Source organism: Mesoplodon mirus (genome assembly GCF_964341445.2).
Source record: "Mesoplodon mirus genome assembly, chromosome: 3".
Taxonomy (NCBI): Eukaryota; Metazoa; Chordata; class Mammalia; order Artiodactyla; family Ziphiidae; genus Mesoplodon; species Mesoplodon mirus.
The window spans coordinates 47,320,142-47,338,461 of NC_138978.1; the positions used below are offsets into that span (position 1 = coordinate 47,320,142).

At 43.8% G+C, this 18,320-nt stretch overlaps 1 protein-coding gene across 1 annotated transcript; it reads right to left on the reverse strand.

The window, feature by feature from the left end:
- Window positions 1–587: 587 nt before the first annotated feature.
- On the reverse strand, window positions 588–17,459 carry COA7 (cytochrome c oxidase assembly factor 7). Its single transcript, XM_082615919.1, has 3 exons — window positions 17,281–17,459; window positions 13,123–13,263; window positions 588–1,832 (listed from the first exon to the last, which is right to left on the reverse strand). Exons 1-3 carry the CDS (start codon window positions 17,384–17,386, stop codon window positions 1,384–1,386), a joined length of 696 nt encoding a protein of 231 aa, XP_082472045.1. The 5' UTR covers window positions 17,387–17,459; the 3' UTR covers window positions 588–1,383.
- Between the last annotated feature and the right edge of the window lie 861 nt (window positions 17,460–18,320).

The following is an 18,320-nucleotide window of genomic DNA, read 5'->3' on the forward strand; positions in this document are numbered from 1 at the left end:
TCTTGCTGCGGAGCACGGGCTTCAGTAGTTGTGGCACGCGGGCTTAGCTGCTCCGCGGCACGTGGGATCTTCCAGGACCAGGGCTCGAACCCGTGTCCCCTACACTGGCAGGTGGATTCTTAACCACTGTCCCACCAGGGAAGTCCCTGTTTCCACCTTCTGGCTTTTGTGAATGCTGCTATGAACATGGGTGTACAAATACTTCTTGGAGACCCTGCTATCAATTCTTTTGGATATATACCCAAAAGTAGAATTACTAGACCATATGGTAATTCTATGTTTAATTTTTTGAGGAATCGCCATATTGTTTTCCATAGTGGCTGCACCATTTTACATTCCCACCAACAATGTATAAGGCTTTCAATTTCTCCACATCCTCTCCAATACATGTTGCAAAACTGAAAGCCCGAAAACACTGTGATGACAGAAATAATGATCATGTCATCAGCAGGCAAATAACAAGCTCGCCCCCTAGTGTCAAGTAAGGAAGATAACAGAAAAAGCAAACATTCTTAAAAGGCACAACCACCACAAAGAACATAATCTCTACCTTACCAAGAATCTGGAGCGAATACTAATAACACAAATTACTAATCAATCAAAATAGTTTATTCACAGGGACAATTAAAAAGGTTCAGTTCTGAGGGACAAAACGTATCACCAACCCTTGCATACAAATCCCTAGCTGAGGTTACCTTATGAGCTGTGCCAGATGAGTAGCCTGGGGATGTTAATTTTTAACGTGTGAATGTCTCCACTAAAGGAAGGCTTATGTTGTATCCTCTTTAGCAACCCTGAAGCATAATGGCCTTTAACTGTTACGTCACACGTAACTCCCAATCTCTGAATTTGCCGAAAGATCTGACTCTAAAAGAAAAAAGGAAGCCCACACCAATGATTAAGTCAGAGGGTGGCAGTCATGACGATTTAACTGTTCTTAGCTCCTTAAACCCGCTATTATGTAAATCAAGATACTTTCTGATTTTTTAAGCCCTCCCGACTAAAATAATGATGATAATGATGACGATGTCTGATTCTTTCAGGCCCCGTGGCTGCTGATTTTTCCAACTCCCTGCTCTGTCTCTCCTGCCCACCCCTCCAATCTCTATGGCTCACTGGTTTGCTGTTTTTCACAGAGCTGCAAGAGTTTGAGAACCCAAATCCCATAAATGTGGATCACACCAGATAAAGGAATACTGATTGAAATACACATTTCAGACTACATCCCCGTAGGTGACACTCTGGGGCAATGGGTTTATACAATCAGAGTTACTGATATTAAATCCCAAGTCTTTCTGCTCCAGCAGGTCGACCTCCAAGGGCTGCATCAGAAATAGGAGGTGCCAGCCTCAAGCTGACTGTTGACTAGGAGGGTGGGCCACACTACCCAAACGTTAAAGGCTGGACGTTTTTCTGCTGCTCTTTGTGCAGCTGCCGGGCCCGATTTTTTAGCTCTTCAGCCTTAGCTTCGTCCTTATCGACACCATCCCCCAGCTTGTACATGCGGCTGGCATTGGCACAGGCCCAGACATGGCCTAGGTCACAGGCTTTCATTGAGTATTTGCATGCCAGGCCCATGTCCTTGGGAAAGCTGGGGGCGCCCTGCAGGAACATGGTACTGAGGTTGAAGCAGCTAGAGGCATAGCTGCCATCACAGGCCCTTGTGTAGTAGTCTCTGGCCCTCTCCAGATCGGGCTGGCCATCCTCATTGACCTGTCCATCATGTGCCAGGAGACCAACGTTGTGGCATGCCTCCAAGGACTTCTTTCCCGGCTTCTCACATGCCATCAGAAAGCAGCTGGAGGCAGCTTTCAGATCCTGGGTTAGTCCACCTGGGAGGAAGGAAAAAAAAGTCAACCTGAGCCAGGGCAGAACCTGAATGTCTCAGGCCAAAGTCAGGGAGCAATTCCTGAATATAGTTTATATACTTTGAGCTAAGGCAGCATGAAAAGAAGATGTCCTGGTATACTGCACAGACTTTCCAGCTTTTTTAGCCATGGAATCTTCTGTTCAAATGGTATCTTGTAAGGAAGCTTAAACAGGTAAAAAGGGTAAAATGATAATATCTACCTCTGGGGGTAACAGCAAGATCATAGCATCTTATAAGCACTTCATTAAGCACTTAATTTTAATATATACTGAATGTGTATTATTTGCCAATTAATATGCTAGGTTCTAAGGAACAGATACTGTCCCTGCCTTTGTGAATCCTGTGGTCTAATGAGACAGACATTAAACAAGCACACAAGTAAATGTATGATTATAAGTGTGACAAGCATATGGAGAAAAAGTACAGAATGCTATGAGAATGTATCAGGGCTCTGAACTAGGAGGCAAGGTCAAGGAAAGCTACCCCAGGGACTTCCCTGGTGGCGCAGTGGTTAAGAATCTGCCTGCCAATGCAGGGGACACGGGTTCGAGCCCTGGTCTGGGAAGATCCCACATGCCTGAGAGCAACTAAGCCCGTGTGCCACAACTACTGAGCCTGTGCTCTAGAGCCCGCGAGCCACAACTACCGAGCCCATGTGCCGCAACTACTGAAGCCCGCGTGCCTAGAGCCCGTGCTCCGCAACAAGAGAAGCCACTGCAATGAGAAGCCCGCGCACCGCAACGAAGAGTAGCCCCCGCTCACCACAACTAGAGAAAGCCCACGTGCAGCAACGAAGACCCAACACAGCCAAAAATAAAATAAAATAAAATTTAATTTAAAAAAAGGAAAGCTTCCCCAAAGAAGGGACATTTGAGCTGTGATATAATGGAAAAAAGAAAATAAAATATGTAGTGCAAAAAAAAAAAAAAAAAGAAAAAGGCAAAGAAAATTGTTCCAGGCAGCAGGAATAGGATACAAAGAGAAAAGGAGCCCATGTGGCTAGAACCCAGAAATCGCTAAGGAAGGGAGGCTGGAGAGGCAGGCAGGGGCCAGATCATGGAGTGTCTGATGGGTCTCCTTAAGGACCTTGCACTTAATCCTAGGAGCAATGGGAAACTGCTAATGGATCATTTTAAGGAGAGGTGGTGACAGGGCTCACTTTTTCCTTTGTTTTGTTTTTTAATGGAACATTTCAAATCTCCATTCTCAAAAAGAGAAACATTTTAAGTATCTCAACGTTTAGTTTTTAAAGTCACTCCAAACATACCACCTAGAAATAACCATCATTATCATTAAGAGGACACCATTCCAGTCATCTCTATAGCATGTGTTCGAATTAAATGTTGGCTGGCTGAATGGACAGCTAGACAGAAGTAGAGTTGACCCTTGAATGATATGTGGGTTAGGGGCGCCCACTCTCTACACAGCCAAAAATCCAAGAATAACTTAAGAATCAGCCCTCCCTAAATGTGGCTCCTCCACATTGGCAGACTCAACCAACAGAGGATTGTGTAGTACTACTGTAGTATTAATTATTGAAAAAAAATCTACCTGTAAGTGGACCTGCATAGTTCAAACCCATGTTGTTCAAGGATCAGGTGTATTCTGAAAAACTGGATTACACATGCTACTTGTAAATAAAAAATTTAACTTTGATTTTACTTGTATTTATCGTTAAGACAACCAAACTGAAGTGAAACTGAAGAAACTGCTAACTTCAAATGAATATTTCAACAGAGAAATTTCCTAAATGAGCCTCTAGAGTTATAGATTATTAAAAGGTTAGCATCACTGCTTTGTTTTTTAACCAAATTTCAGACAGTATTAACTCATGAGGATGTTGTCACCTCACACTTCTCCCTACCTCTCTTGCCCTGCCTTCTATTTTTTGTTAGATATGTTATTTCAACTTCGGGAGACACAGAGCACAGTGGTTACCAAAGCCTGGGCTCTGTAGCCAGAAAACCTAGGCGCCAGTTCTGGCTCCATTACTTGCTGGCAATGTGACCTTAGACCAGTTACTTAAACTCTACAAAGCCTCAGTTTTCCTCATCTGTAAAATAAGGACAATAGTATCTACTTCATATTCTGGAAGCTTAAATGTGTCATTACAGAGAGCCTAGTACATAATAAGTGCTCAGTAAATGCTGTAGCATTTTTATGTCATAAAGGTTTATATTATTTACATTCTATTCCGTAACCCTAATTAGCCCAACATTCATTCTAAATGCGATTCTGCTCATCACCAGTCTTTTCATCAGAGCTCCTCCATTTCTGAATTATTTCTCTTGATTCACCTACTTACTGGTTATCAGATAGATTTTTCTAGAAAAGCATATAGATTCTACAGCCTCTGAGTTCTTTCAGTTTTGAGAATGCATTCTTATCACCTTTCTATTTAAACAGTATATAATTAGGTCTTGCTTTTATATCCAGCCTGGTAAATCTATGCCTTCTACTGGAGTGTTTACTTAGATTTAATGCAATTCTTGACATAGCTGGATTTAAGTCTACAACCTTATTTCTTTCCCATTTGTCCCAAATGTTTTTGTTCCCTTTTTCCCTTTCTTACAATTCTTTTGAATTGTATATTTCTAATAGTCCATTTCACTCTCATCATTGGCTTTTCAGTCATACTTCTTTTATCAGTGGTTTACCTAGTGAAAATACGATGTATACTTAATCACAATCTACCAAGAATTAATATTACAGCACTTCACATATAATGTAAGAACCTTACAATAATACACTTTCATTTACCACATTTCTATCCTTTGTACGACTGCTGTCATGTTTTACTTCTAAATATATTACTTGTTTGACCTCTATATAGTGTAAGCCCCATAACACATAACTATTATTTTTGCTTCAGTTTTTTAAAGACATTAAGAAATGAGGAAAAAATTCTTACATTTACATGTATATTCCAGTGTGCTTTCTTCTTTTGTATGGATCCTAGTGTCCACCTTTTTATCATTTTCCTTCTACCCAAACAACTTTTCTTGTAGTGTAGGTCTGCCAGCGCCTCATTCACTCAGCTTTTGTTTATCTGAAAATGAATTTATTTTATTTCATTTATTTATTTATTTATCTTTTTGGCTGTGCCACGCAGCTTGTGGGATTTAGTTCCCTGACCGGGGATTGAACCTGGGCCCTCGGCAGTGAGAGCGTGGAGTCCTAACCCTTGGACTGCCAGGGAATTCCCCATCTTCATTTAAAAAAATTTTTTCAATAAAGTAGAATTCAAGTTTGACAGTTTTTTTCTTTCAGCATTTAAAAGATGTTCTTTTGTCTTCTGGCTTACATTACTTCTGATGAGAAGTCAGTGATTATTCTCACCAATGTTCCCCTCAATGTGTCTTTTTCTCTGACCGCTTTTAAGATTTTCTCTTTACCTTTGGCTTTCAGCAAATGGTAATAATGTGTCTAGGTATGATTTCATTGGTTATCCTGTTTGGATCCACTAAGCTTCATGGATCTGTGGAGTGATATTTTTCATCAAATTTGGAAATTTTATACTGTTATTTCTTCAAATACTTTTTTCTGCCCCAATCTCTTCTCTTTCTGGACTCCAATACACGTTATGTTAGATTAAGGGATAGTGAACCCCACAGGTTGAGGCTCTGTGTTGTTGTTGTTTTGCTTTTTCTCTCTCAGTGCTTCAGTTTACATAACATCTTCAATCCTGTCTTCAAGTTCACCGATCTTTCAAATTCACTGATTATTTCCTTCTGATATGTCCAATTTGCTATTAAGCCTGTCCAGTGAATTTTTCATTTCAAATATTACGTTTTTCAATTGCAGGATTTCATTTGGTTCTTTTTAATAGTTTCAATTTCTGTGATGAGATTTCCCATCTGTTCATTGTGTCCATCTTTTATTTAAACCCTTTAATAAATTTATTTTCCTTGTTTAAAAATATTTGACTGCTGGGCCTCCCTGGTGGCGCAGTGGTTGAGAGTCCGCCTGCCGATGCAGGGGATGCGGGTTCGTGCCCCGGTCTGGGAGGATCCCATATGCCGCGGAGCGGCTGGGCCCGTGAGCCATGGCCGCTGAGCCTGCGCGTCCGGAGCCTGTGCTCCGCAACGGGAGAGGCCACAACAGTGAGAGGCCCGCGTACGGGAAAAAAAAAAAAAAAAAAAAAAAAAAATATTTGACTGCTAATTCCAACATCCCTGTCACATCTGGGTCTGTTTCTATTGACTGCTTTTTTTCTGTTTAGCAATTTCTTACTTTATGCTGGACATTGTAGATGCTACTTTGTTCACTCTGGTTTTGTTATATTCATTTAAAGACTGTTATACTCTGGTTTCTCTTCAGATCACATAAATCTTTCACCTTTTACTAAAGACTTGAGTTTTGTTCTCACAAGTAACTAATTCACTGGTGAATCAGCCTGATCCTTTTGAGGCTTGTTTCTAAGTTTTGGAACCTTTCTGCAGTCTGTATTCAATGAGGTCTCCCCACTCTGGCTTGTGGAATTCAAACAACTCCCAACACTGTGAAACCTCTGGAGTCTCTTTTCAGTTCATACCTCCCCAGTAGCTTTTCACTGCAAGGTCTCTCAGAGTTTCCTCCTATGCATGTGCAGCTTAACACTGAGCCAAAGACTTAAGAGCACCCCTATGTGGCTATCTGGAGCTCCTTCTCTGTGTAGCTCCTTCTTCTCTGGTATCCTGTCCTGCAAACTCTGGCAGCCTCAGTGGCCAGAAACTCTGACCTCTGCCTCATCCGTTCAGCAAGACTATCATACTCTACTTGGCTTCCACCTCTTTGTGCCTAGTCTGAAAAGTACCTCCAGGCAAAAAGCCAAAGCAATCATTCATGGGGCTCATCCTGTGTGTTTCCCTTTTCTCAGGGATCACTGTACTGCACTGCCCATTTTCCAATATCTGAAAATAGTTGCTTCATATATTTTATTGAATCCATGGTTTATATCCTTATAAAAGTTCATTTTAGTTGCCTTATGGAAAGATTAGATACCTGCATTAATGAAGCAGGAGAGGAAGGTGGCTTGCATAAATATGGTAGCAGGAAAGGGAGAGACAGGACAGATCTGAAACATATTTTAGAGCTAAACTGGCCACAAGCTACTAGGTATGGAGAGATACCACTTGCTAAACTGGAAGACAACAGGGGTGCAATATTTGGGAGAAAAGGAAAACAATTAAGAATTCTATATTGGATTTGTTAAGTTTGCAGTGCCTGTAAGAACTCCAAGTCAAATTTTCCAGTAAACAGTCAACTATATGCAGTCTGGAGTGGTTTTGCCTAGAGATAAATGTTTGTTTGCAATTATCATCACTAACTTATTCATTGCCACATCCTAGAGACCACCACTATTATTTTTTGGTGTATTTCCTCCTATTACCTTTTCAATGTAGTTTGGTCTTGTTTTTACATGTTGTAATCATGTGTTTGTTCTTCACTCCCCATTAGAAACCCATCTTCATATGTTTTATTAAGAATATTTCATCAAAGAGATATATCAGAGTTACTTTCCACTTCCTTTCATAAGACATTTAAATGGCTTCACAAAAATAGTTCAAAGCTGATTTCACTGATGAAAACACCTGGGCAAAATATTGCTTGGGTCACTCTAAGTGTCCAACCAATCCAAGGTAACTTCTGCAGCAACCAACACAAACCAGACCTGTTCACACTGATAGAATATTTTACAATTTAACAAAGCAGTCACATGTGAGTTCATTTGATGCTCAGAAAAATCCTATGAATAAGGTGTGAGCTGACCTTATTACTCCAATTTTGTCATTGAGGTATTTGTAGCTCAGGGAAGGAAAATACCTTGCCTGATACCACACTGTCAATTAGTGCTCAGGATGAAAAGTGACCTCCCACTCTTCCCCCTGCCCCAAGCTAACCTTGATAAAAGGAGAGTTATTAACCAGTCTTTGTCAAGAAAGGACACTGGGTGTGTTTTCAGAACAGAGGGCAAATTCTTAGGCTCAGAACTAGGCAGGGGGGTCAACAGTATTGGCTTCTAGACAGGGCAGGGCCCAAGGTCTCCTAATTAACAATCCAAAAGAGCCTGAGTAGCAAAGATCAGCTAATGGGATCTCCTGTGAGGACACCTGACCTCGAGAAAATTACTTAACAATGTTAGCTTAACAGAGGATTAAGTATTATTCTCTAAACACTCTGTGTTCTTTCACCTGCTTACCGGCTCTCTATTCTGAAGAGAAGACATAACTCTATTCTACCTCCAGCAGATAAAATCTGCTCTGTCCTTTAAGAACCAGTTTCAATGCCTCCTCCTCTCAGCACCCCCTGATGATGACATGCTCCCAGAACTGAACCCCCAAAGTACTTTACATGTCTCTCTATAAAGATACTTATCGGGGCTTCCCTGGTGGCGCAGTGGTTGAGAGTCCGCCTGCCGATGCGGGGGACGCGGGTTCGTGCCCCGGTCTGGGAAGATCCCACATGCCGCAGAGCGGCTGGGCCCATGGGCCGTGGCCGCTGGGCCTGCGCGTCCGGAGACTGTGCTCCGCGGTGGGAGAGGCCGCAGCGGTGAGACGCCTGCGTACTGCAAAAACCAACAACAACAACATAACGATACTTACCAAGCTCTCCCAGGTTAACAGGTATTAGTATAAATACTTCTTCCCTGGGGAGGGGGTGGAAAAAAAACATTTCTTCCCCCACACTGGTCCATCTTTGCTTCACTGTACAGAGTAAATACTAAAAATCTGCTCAACAAAGGAGCACTTAAGAAAGAAAAAAGTCTCAGTGCACAATCATTAATCATATAAGTTTGTCAAAGAGAAGGGAAAATAATTTCACAACCTCCACAACCTCTTTTGTTCTCCTTAATTCAATAAGAAACTCAAAGTCCCTGTGGAAAATGTAGTAAAATATGATACAAAGACAAAAGGAACCCAAAACTTTATCAAGACACAAATTCAGAGACTAAACAGCTAGGAACATTTTTATTTTTGCACAGTGTATTATATAGCTGAGCTCACATCATACATAATTTTGTGTTCAGCTTTCTTCACTGAACATTGTATCATAAACCTTTCCTGATGTCAACAAAAATTATTTAAAAACATTATTTTTCTTTTTTCACATATTTATTGGAGTATAATTGCTTTACAATGTTGTGTTGGTTTCTGCTGTACAACAGTGAATCAGCTATACATATACATATATCCCCATATCCCCTCCCTCTTGAGCCTCCCTCCCACCCTCCCTATCCCACTCCTCTAGGTCGTCACAAAGCATCAAATTGATCTCCTTGTGCTATGCAGCAGCTTCCCACTAGCCATTTATTTTACATTTGGTTGTGTACATATGTCAATACTACTCTCTTACTTCATCCCAGCTTCCCCTTCCCCACCGTGTCCTCAAGTCCGTTCTCTACGTCTGCATCTTTATTCCTGTCCTGCCACTAGGTTCACCAGTACCACTTTTTAGATTCCATATATACGTGTAGCATATGGTATTTCTTTTGCTCTGACTTACTTCACTCTGTATGACAGATTCTGCATCCATCCACTCACTGCAAATAACTCGGTTTCATTCCTTTTTATGGCTGAGTAATATTCCATTGTATGTATGTGCCACATCTTCTTTATCCGTTCATCTGTTGATGGACACTTAGCTTGCTTCCATGTCCTGGCTGTTGTAAACAGTGCTGCAATGAACATCATGGTACATGTCTCTCTCTCTCTCTTTTTTTTTTTTGCAGTACATGGGCCTCTCACTGTTGTGGCCTCTCCCATTGCGGAGCACAGGCTCCGGACGTGCAGGCTCAGCGGCCAAGGCTCACAGGCCTAGCCACTCCGCGGCATGTGGGATCCTCCCGGACCAGGGCACAAGCTCATGTCCCCTGCATCGGCAGGCGGACTCTCAACCACTGCGCCACCAGGGAAGCCCATGTCTCTTTTTGAATTATGGTTTTCTCAGGGTATATGCCCAGTAGTGGGATTGCTGGGTCATATGGTAGTTCTATGTTTAGTTTTTTAAGGAACCTCCATACTGTTCTCCATAGTGGCTGCATCAATTTACATTCCCACCAACAGCGCAAGAGGGTTCCCTTTTCTCCACACCCTCTCCAGCATTTATTGTTTCTAGATTTTTTGATGATGGCCATTCTGACCAGTGTGAGGTGATACCTCATTGTGGCTTTGATTTGCATTTCTCTAATGATTAGTGATGTTGAGCATTCTTTCATGTGTTGTTGGCAATCTGTATATCTTCTTTGGAGAAATGTCTGTTTAGGCCTTCTGCCCATTTTTGGATTGGATTGTTTGTTTTTTTGATATTGAGCTGCATGAGCTGCTTGTATATTTTGGAGATTAATCCTTTGCAGTCGTTTTGTTTGCAAATATTTTCTCCCATTCTGAGGGTTGCCTTTTCGTCTTGTTTATGGTTTCCTTTGCTGTGCAAAAACTTTTAACTATCATTAGGTCCTATTTGTTTATTTTTGCTTTTATTTCTCTTACTCTAGGAGGTGGGTCAAAAAGGATCTCGCTGTGATTTATGTCAGTAAGAGTGTTCTGCTTATGTAGAAACATTATTTATTTATTAAATAAATTTATTTATTTATTTATTTATTTTCTTTTTCTTTTTTTTTTTTTGCGGTATGCGGGCCTCTCACTGTTGTGGCCTCTCCCGCTGCGGAGCACAGGCTCTGGATGCGCAGGCCCAGCGGCCATGGCTCACGGGCCCAGCCACTCCGCGGCATATGGGATCCTCCCAGACCGGGGCACGAACCCGTATCCCCTGCATCGGCAGGCGGACTCTCAACCACTGCGCCACCAGGGAGGTCCTATTTATTTATTTTTGGCTGCATTGGGTCTTCATTGCTGCACACGGGCTTTCTCTAGTTGCGGCGAGCAGGGGCTACTCTTTGTTGCGGTGCGTGGGCTTCTCAATGCGGTGGCTTCTCTTGTTGCGGAGCACAGGCTCTAGGCGTGCGGGTTCAGTAGTTGTGGCACGCAGGCTCAGCAGTTGTGGCTTGCAGGCTCTAGAGCACAGGCTCAGTAGTTGGGGTGCACGGGCTTAGTTGCTCCGCGGCATGTGGGATCTTCCCAGACCAGGGCTCGAACCTGTGTCCTCTGCATCGGCAGGCAGATTCTTAACCACTGTGCCACGAGCAAAGTCCCAAAACATTATTTTTTAATGGGTAAAATAACATTCCAGCTGGGGGAAGTAACATTATTTATTTAACTAAACTGCTACTGTTGGCACATAGTTTTTTTTTTTTTTTTGGCGGTACACGGGCCTCTCACTGTTGTGGCCTCTCCCATTGCGGAGCACAGGCTCCGGATGCACAGGCTCAGCAGCCATGGTTCACGGGCCCAGCCAATCTGCGGCATGCGGGATCTTCCTGGACCGGGGCACGAACCTGTGTCCCCTGCATCGGCAGGCAGACTCCCAACCACTGTGCCACCAGAGAAGCCCAGATTTTTTTAAAAAATAATTAACATAATGCAGTTATATATTACTTATAAATTATAAATTAGTGAAAATAAAATTCTGCCAGATAGATAATGCTGGGGTGAGAATCTTTGCATATAATCTTTACTTGCATTTCCAGTTATTTCCTTAGGAAAAAATACTAGAAGAGTTACTAGGCCAAAGAAACGCTCCTCTGCTCAAACAAGGGAACCTGACATTCCTATTAATGCTAAACTTTCTTCAGCTTTGAGACTACCACAGACCCCATGTCCCATGTGAAGGGAGAAGTAGCCCACACAGCTCCAGAGATTTAAAAAGACATCCTCTTCATCAAACTTTCACTGAACATCCTTCTAACCAGGCTTCACTGGGTACTGGGAACAAGGGATCATCCTCAAGAAGCTCATGATCTAGTGAGCAAAAAAAGAATTGCCTGTCTAAAGTCATATTCCCTATTTGTGGTGGTTTTAAAATATGCCCATAAATTCTTTTTTTGTTAAATTTATTTAATTCATTTATTTAAATAAATTTATTTTTGGCTGCGTTGGGTCTTCGTTGCTGTGCGTGGGCTTTCTCTAGTTGTGGTGGTGAGTGGGGGCTAGTCTTCATTGTGGTGTGCAGGCCTCTCATTGCGGTGGCTTCTCTTGTTGTGGAACATGGGATCTAGGTGTGTGGGCTTCAGTAGTTGTGGCATGCAGGTTCAGTAGTTGTAGCTCACAGGCTCTAGAGCACAGGCTCAGCAGTTGTGGAGCAAGGCTTAGTTTGCTCCACAGCATGTGGGATCTTCCTGGACCAGGGCTTGAACCCGTGTCCCCTGCATTGGCTGGCGGATTCTTAACCACTGCACCACCAGGGAAGTCCCAGCCCATAAATTCTTGATATTCCTTCCTTCAACAGGTGGAATTTAAGTTTTCTCCAATTAGTGTAAGCTAAACTTACTGACTCATTTCTAATAAACAGAGTGGAATAGAAATGAAAAGTGTGTGACTTCCAAGGGTATAGTATAAAAGACACTGTGGATTCCATCTTGCTCCCTCTTTGGATCACTCACTCTGGAGGAAGCCAGATGCCATGTCACCAGGACATACAAGTAGCCCATGAAGAGATCCATGTGACAAGGAACTGAGGTCTCCTGACAACAGCTGGCAAGGAACAGAAGCTTTCACCAACAGCCATGTGAGTGAGCCAGCTTAGGATTGGAAACTCTGGTTCCAGTCGAACCTTCAAAGGACTACAGCCCTGGCTCCCTGGCTAATGTCTTGACTGCAACCTCACCGAGAGACCCTGAGGCACACAGCTCAGCCACTCCCAGATTCCTGACCCACAGAAACTATGTGAAATGATAGATTTGTTGGGATAATCTGTTATTTAGCAATAGATACCTTAAACACTACTGAATACCAACTGCATTTAGGTCATGAGGAGAAAAGCAGATGGAAAGGAATTAATTATTGGTCCCCTCTTCTGTGCCAGGCACATGCTGATGCCTTTACCTACATTACCTTATTTAATCCTCACAACAACCCCATGAAGCAAGTACTATTTTTTTCTCCATTTTACAGGTGATACAACTGATGCACAGAGTTAACGTGACCGGCTCAAGGTCCCACTACTTGCAAACAGCATTCCTTAAGGTCTGCCTGACTTGAAAGGCTGCGCTCGTCCCTCCATCACTTTGCTAAACTCTTGACTCCAAATTTTCCTACAACATGCTTCCCCAATGCCTGTGAGGACCCTTCTGGAAAGAGGGCTCAGTATGAGTCTCAGGATGTGATGTCAGCACTACCATCAATGATAAGGACCAAAGAAAGCAGGCCCCTCCTTACCTTTCCCAGTCACATAATAGGCCCCCAGTTTGTAGCAGCTATCACTGTGTTTGTTCTCTTCACAGTTGAACTTCAACACCTTGGCAGCCTCATCAAAATTCTTCTGGATCCCTTCCAAATAGTCCACCAGCCGATAGCAACCTGTGAGGAAAGGGCAAAAGCTGCTGTTCAAGTCTAGGGCAGTGGGGAGGGTCCAGGTGTGGCAGGCCAGAGGTGCCTTTTATTTAGGACCAGCCTCTCTCCTAAAGGTGACCTCGCCACAAAGAGCGCAGGTAGTGTTCAGCCACTCCTACAAATGGCACTGTCCGCCCTCAGCCTAGGACTGAGCAATGTACAGACTGGGGAGACCTTGGCCCCGCACTGGCTCCACCACTCACCAGCCCTCTGTTCCCTGTCAGCAAGGCCCAAAGACGCACTGGCTTCCATAATGAAACTTTGCTAGCTTTGGGACTTCTCAGGAAGTTCAGCAGTAAAACACTGAGAACCATCAGGGTCCACGGGCTAGTCTTCATAGCTGCAAGAAAGGGATGCTTTGATGACTATACCTTAATCCTTGGCCAGGCTGAGTGCATTAAGAAGAAAGAGTCGAAATGGCAGCTACCAAAGGAGTTGGAAGTAGACTCTCTCTCCTTGGCAGTCTCTAGTCCCAGCCAGCCTCTCCTTAACATCTCTCTCCTCTGTCCCTTTTTTTCATCCACAATAACACCCATCCCATCTCTTGTTCATTTTCATTCAACAAATATTTGAGCAGCTATCTGCATCAATGTACAAGACACTGCTTTAGTTGCTGGGAATACAGTCACTTGCCTGCCTAAAAATTACATTGTAGAGGAGGAAGTACAATAAATAAGTAAATAGGTTAGCAAGATGCATTCAAACCTTAATAAACAAATATGACTGAACTAAAACAGGATGATAAGATAGTTCGTTGTGCACGTTGGGGGAATGGTTAACATAGACTGGGTGATCAGGGAGGGCTTTACTGGGGACTTCGATGTGTAAGCTGAGATGTGAATAACGTGAATGAACTAGCTATTTAAAGACAATGAAATGGGAAGGAGGCAGAAAGTCTCAGGCACAAAGAACAATAAATAAAAAGACCCAAAAGAGGGAATAAGCTTGGCACAAATAAGGTATAATGTGGCTGGATCCAGGAAGAAAGAGGCAGGAAGTGAGGAGAAGGCAGGGACCAATCACAGGGCCTTGTAGAAGATAGGAAGAAACTGGGATTTTACTCCCAGTCAAAGGCAAACCACTGGAGGGTTTTAAGAAGGGAAGCAATATGATTCGATTTGCATTTTTAAAAGGTCATTCTAATACATATGTTTGTATGGGTCTGGATGAATATGGAGGAAGTTAAGTGTGAAGGGACACACTCCAACACTGATAATAACAAAAATGTGTTATTTTGTCATTTAAAAAACTAATAAACATTTAAAATAACAAAATAAAAATTTAAATATCAGTCTGTGAGTTGAGAATAGATTTTAAGGGAGTGACGGTGCAAATGGAGAGCCAAGTTAGAAGGCTATTTCAGTAATCCAGGTGAGAAATGATGATTTTGAAGACTAATATAGAAGTAGCTATAGTAACTACAGCCTCCTCTCGGGTTCTCCTTCTAAAGTGCCGCAGCCTGCCCTTCTTATATGCCCACCCTCCCCTACTTCACTGCTCCGTACATCTCCAGAGTACAAAAGCATGTATGGCTCTCCACTGCCTACAGAATAAAGTCTAAATGCCTTTCCGTAGCATTCAAGATCTGACACACGCCATAAACAAGATGAAAAGACAACCCTCAGAATGGGAGAAAATATTTGCAAATGAAGCAACTGACAAAGGATTAATCTCCAAAATTTACAAGCAGCTCATGCAGCTGAATATCAAAAAAACAAACAACCCAATCCAAAAATGAGCAGAAGACCTAAATAGACATTTCTCCAAAGAAGATATACAGATTGCCAACAACACATGAAAGAATGCTCAACATCACTAATCATTAGAGAAATGCAAATCAAAACTACAATGAGGTATCACCTCACACCAGTCAGAATGGCCATCATCCAAAAATCTAGAAACAGTAAATGCTGGAGAGGGTGTGGAGAAAAGGGAACCCTCTTGCGCTGTTGGTGGGAATGTAAATGGATGCAGCCACTATGGAGAACAGTACGGAGGTTCCTTAAAAAACTAAAAATAGAACTACTGTACGACCCAGCAATCCCACTACTGGGCATATACCCTGAGAAAACCATAATTCAAAAACAATCATGTACCACAATGTTCATAGCAGCTCTATTTACAATAGCCAGGACATGGAAGCAACTTAAGTATCCATCAACAGATGAATGGACAAAGAAGATGTGGCACATATATACAATGGAATATTACTCAGCCATAAAAAGAAACGAAATTGAGTTATTTGTAGTGAGGTGGATGGACCTAGAGTCTGTCATACAGAGTGAAGTAAGTCAGAAAGAGAAAAACAAATACCATATGCTAACACATGTATATGGAATCTAAGAAAAAAAAATGGTTCTGAAGAACCTAGGGGCAGGACAGGAATAAAGACACAGATGTAAAGAATGGACTTGAGGACATGGGGAGGGGGAAGGGTAAGCTGGGACGAAGTGAGAGACTGGCATGGACTTATACACACTACCAAATGTAAAATAGGGGCTTCCCTGGTGGCGCAGTGGTTGAGAGTCCGCCTGCTGATGCACGGGACACGGGTTCGTGCCCCGGTCCAGGAAGATCCCACATGCCGCGGAGCGGCTGGGCCCGTGAGCCGTGGCCGCTGGGCCTGCGCGTCCGGAGCCAGTGCTCCGCAACGGGAGAGGCCACGACAGTGAGAGGCCCGCGTACCGCAAAAAAAAAAAAAAAAAAAAAGTAAAATAGCTAGCGGGAAGCAGCCGCATAGCACAGGGAGATCAGCTGGGTGATTTGTGACCACCTAGAGGGGTGGGATAGGGAGGGTGGGAGGGAGACGCAAGGGGGAGGAGATTTGGGGATATATGTATATGTATAGCTGATTCATTTTGTTATAAAGCAGAAACTAACACACCACTGTAAAGCAATTACACTCCAATAAAGATGTTAAAAAAAAAAAAAAAGTCTGACACACTGTGGCCCAGGGTCCCCGTCAATCTTATTTCTGACTACATTCTGACTTCAACCTTTCAAAAGTGCATTTTCTTCTCTTCCTCTGCTCCATTTTATCAACACTACTTGCCTATCCCTCCTGATCTCTTCCAGAAGTCTTCCCCAACCATTCTGCTCCTCAGTGACTCCAACTCCTGTGAAATCTCCCTACACTCAGGGCATAGACCAGCCCTCAAAGAACAACACTGGGTTCTTTTTAAGCCATCTTACACTGCAGAGCAACTCTGTGTAGTTGGTCAGCTTCAAGCTAGACTGCAAGCTATTTGAAGGTAGGGCCAGTGCCATTTTTTCCCTCCCTTTATGAAAATGAAGTAAGAAGAAGAAAACCACCCAAAGGTACTGGCTGCTCTGGGTGGTGGCCCCTTCTGGACATCACCATCCACCCACACACTTAAGTCAACTCAATGTTCCCAGAACACACGGGGCACACTCACGCCTCAGAGCCTTTTCACTAGCTTTTACCTCTGCCTGGCATGATTCTCCCTTACCTTCTTCAACACTGTTCATATGCCACTCTCCCAATGATTCTCCCTGACGTCTCAATTTAAAATTGCCCCCCCTGAACTCCTGATACCTCTCAGTCAGTTCTTCTTCCCATTGCACTTACTACCTTCTAACACACTATCTCATTTATTTTCTTAGGTTTATTGTCCAATACCCCCACTAGAATGTAAGCTCCACGAGGACAGGACGTTTTATCAGTTCACTGATGTAGCCCCAGTCCCTCTACTCCAAACGCCCGCGCGCTTCTCTTCCCTTCCAGCCCGGCCTCCAGGCTCGGTGCCGGCAGAGTAAGCCCCGGCGGCGAGCCCCGCAAGTCACGTGGAACCCATCCCGCCCCTCCCCAACACACAAAGAGCCGTCCGCGTCCTACAGACCCCGCATGTCCGGCCCGCGGCCCCTTCCAGATCCTCTCAGAGGTCGCTCGCGTGACCCGTCCAGCCCCCCGCCCCTGCGCACCGAGCCCTCACGTGTCCCTAAGGCCGTGCAGGCGGCGCTCACCGTCCGGGTCCTTCTCGCGGTAGCACTGGTAGTTGCACTCCACCTCCATGTTCTCCAGAAAGGACTTCACCTGCTCCTCGTCCTGGAAGTCCACCACGCCCGCCATCGCTCTTGCTCGCCCAGCCAAAATCACCCAGCCAGTCTGCCCCGGCCACGCCGCTCGCCCCCCCCGCCCCACGGTCACGTGAGCCGGCGGAGGGGCGGGGCCTGGGAGGGGCGTGCCGCCGAGGTCCGCGGTCACCCGGGCGCCCGGAAGGCACCGTTCCCGGATCCTAGTCTCTTCTCTGTCCTCATGCTATTAGTCTTTGGCCGTCCCATCTTTCCCTCTGGTCAGCCCACTCCTGAAAGTGGTAGCAGTCTTTCTGCAGCACTTTGTCCCAGCCTTGTGGTCTTAATGCTTCTCTGCCTGCATTTATTCCATTCGTTCGTTAATTCGGTGTTCCCTAAGCGCCCCTGTGTGCGTCACCAAGTGCTTGGTTTTAGTAATACAACAGCTAGGAAGTATGGTCCCTGCCTTTAAAGAGCTTGCAGTTTAGTAGGAAGGCATTTGTTTATTCATTCAGCAAGTATTTTGAGCACCTACTATGTGCCAGGTGTAGCTAGACAAACCAGTGTTCATAAGTCTGTACAAGTGCAATGAAAAATCTGGTTCATCTCTGCTTTCCTCCCAGACGTACCCCGTGCCTCCAACATGAATGACCTAAGGAATGAATGGCTATGGAAGATGATAACTGGACCACAGTAGCTGTACTGGTTGCAGTAATAATACTGTTATAATAGCTAATGCTTAAACAGTGCTGAACTTTGTTCCAGATTCTATTCTAAGAGCTTTATACTAATTCTCATGGCACTCATTGTGACCCTATGGGGTAGGAATTATTGTTATCCCCATTCCCCCAATGAGGAAACTGAGGTACAGAGAGGTTAACTTGTCCAAGGTTACACAGGAAGTGAGAGAGTTGTGCTGTAAATCTTTTTAAAATAAAAGAATGAGGTACAAGAGGAACATGTCAAAGACATGGGAAAGAGGAGAGGAACTT

Bases quoted from the DNA above. Each gene is read 5' to 3' on its own strand.
- COA7 (XM_082615919.1), bottom strand. From the start codon at position 17,386: ATGGCGGGCGTGGTGGACTTCCAGGACGAGGAGCAGGTGAAGTCCTTT. The intron at 13,264-17,280 runs GTGAGCGCCGCC...CTTTCCTCACAG, and splicing joins CCGCGAGAAGGACCCGGACG to GTTGCTATCGGCTGGTGGAC. The intron at 1,833-13,122 runs GTAAGGAGGGGC...CCTTCCTCCCAG, and splicing joins CTATTATGTGACTGGGAAAG to GTGGACTAACCCAGGATCTG.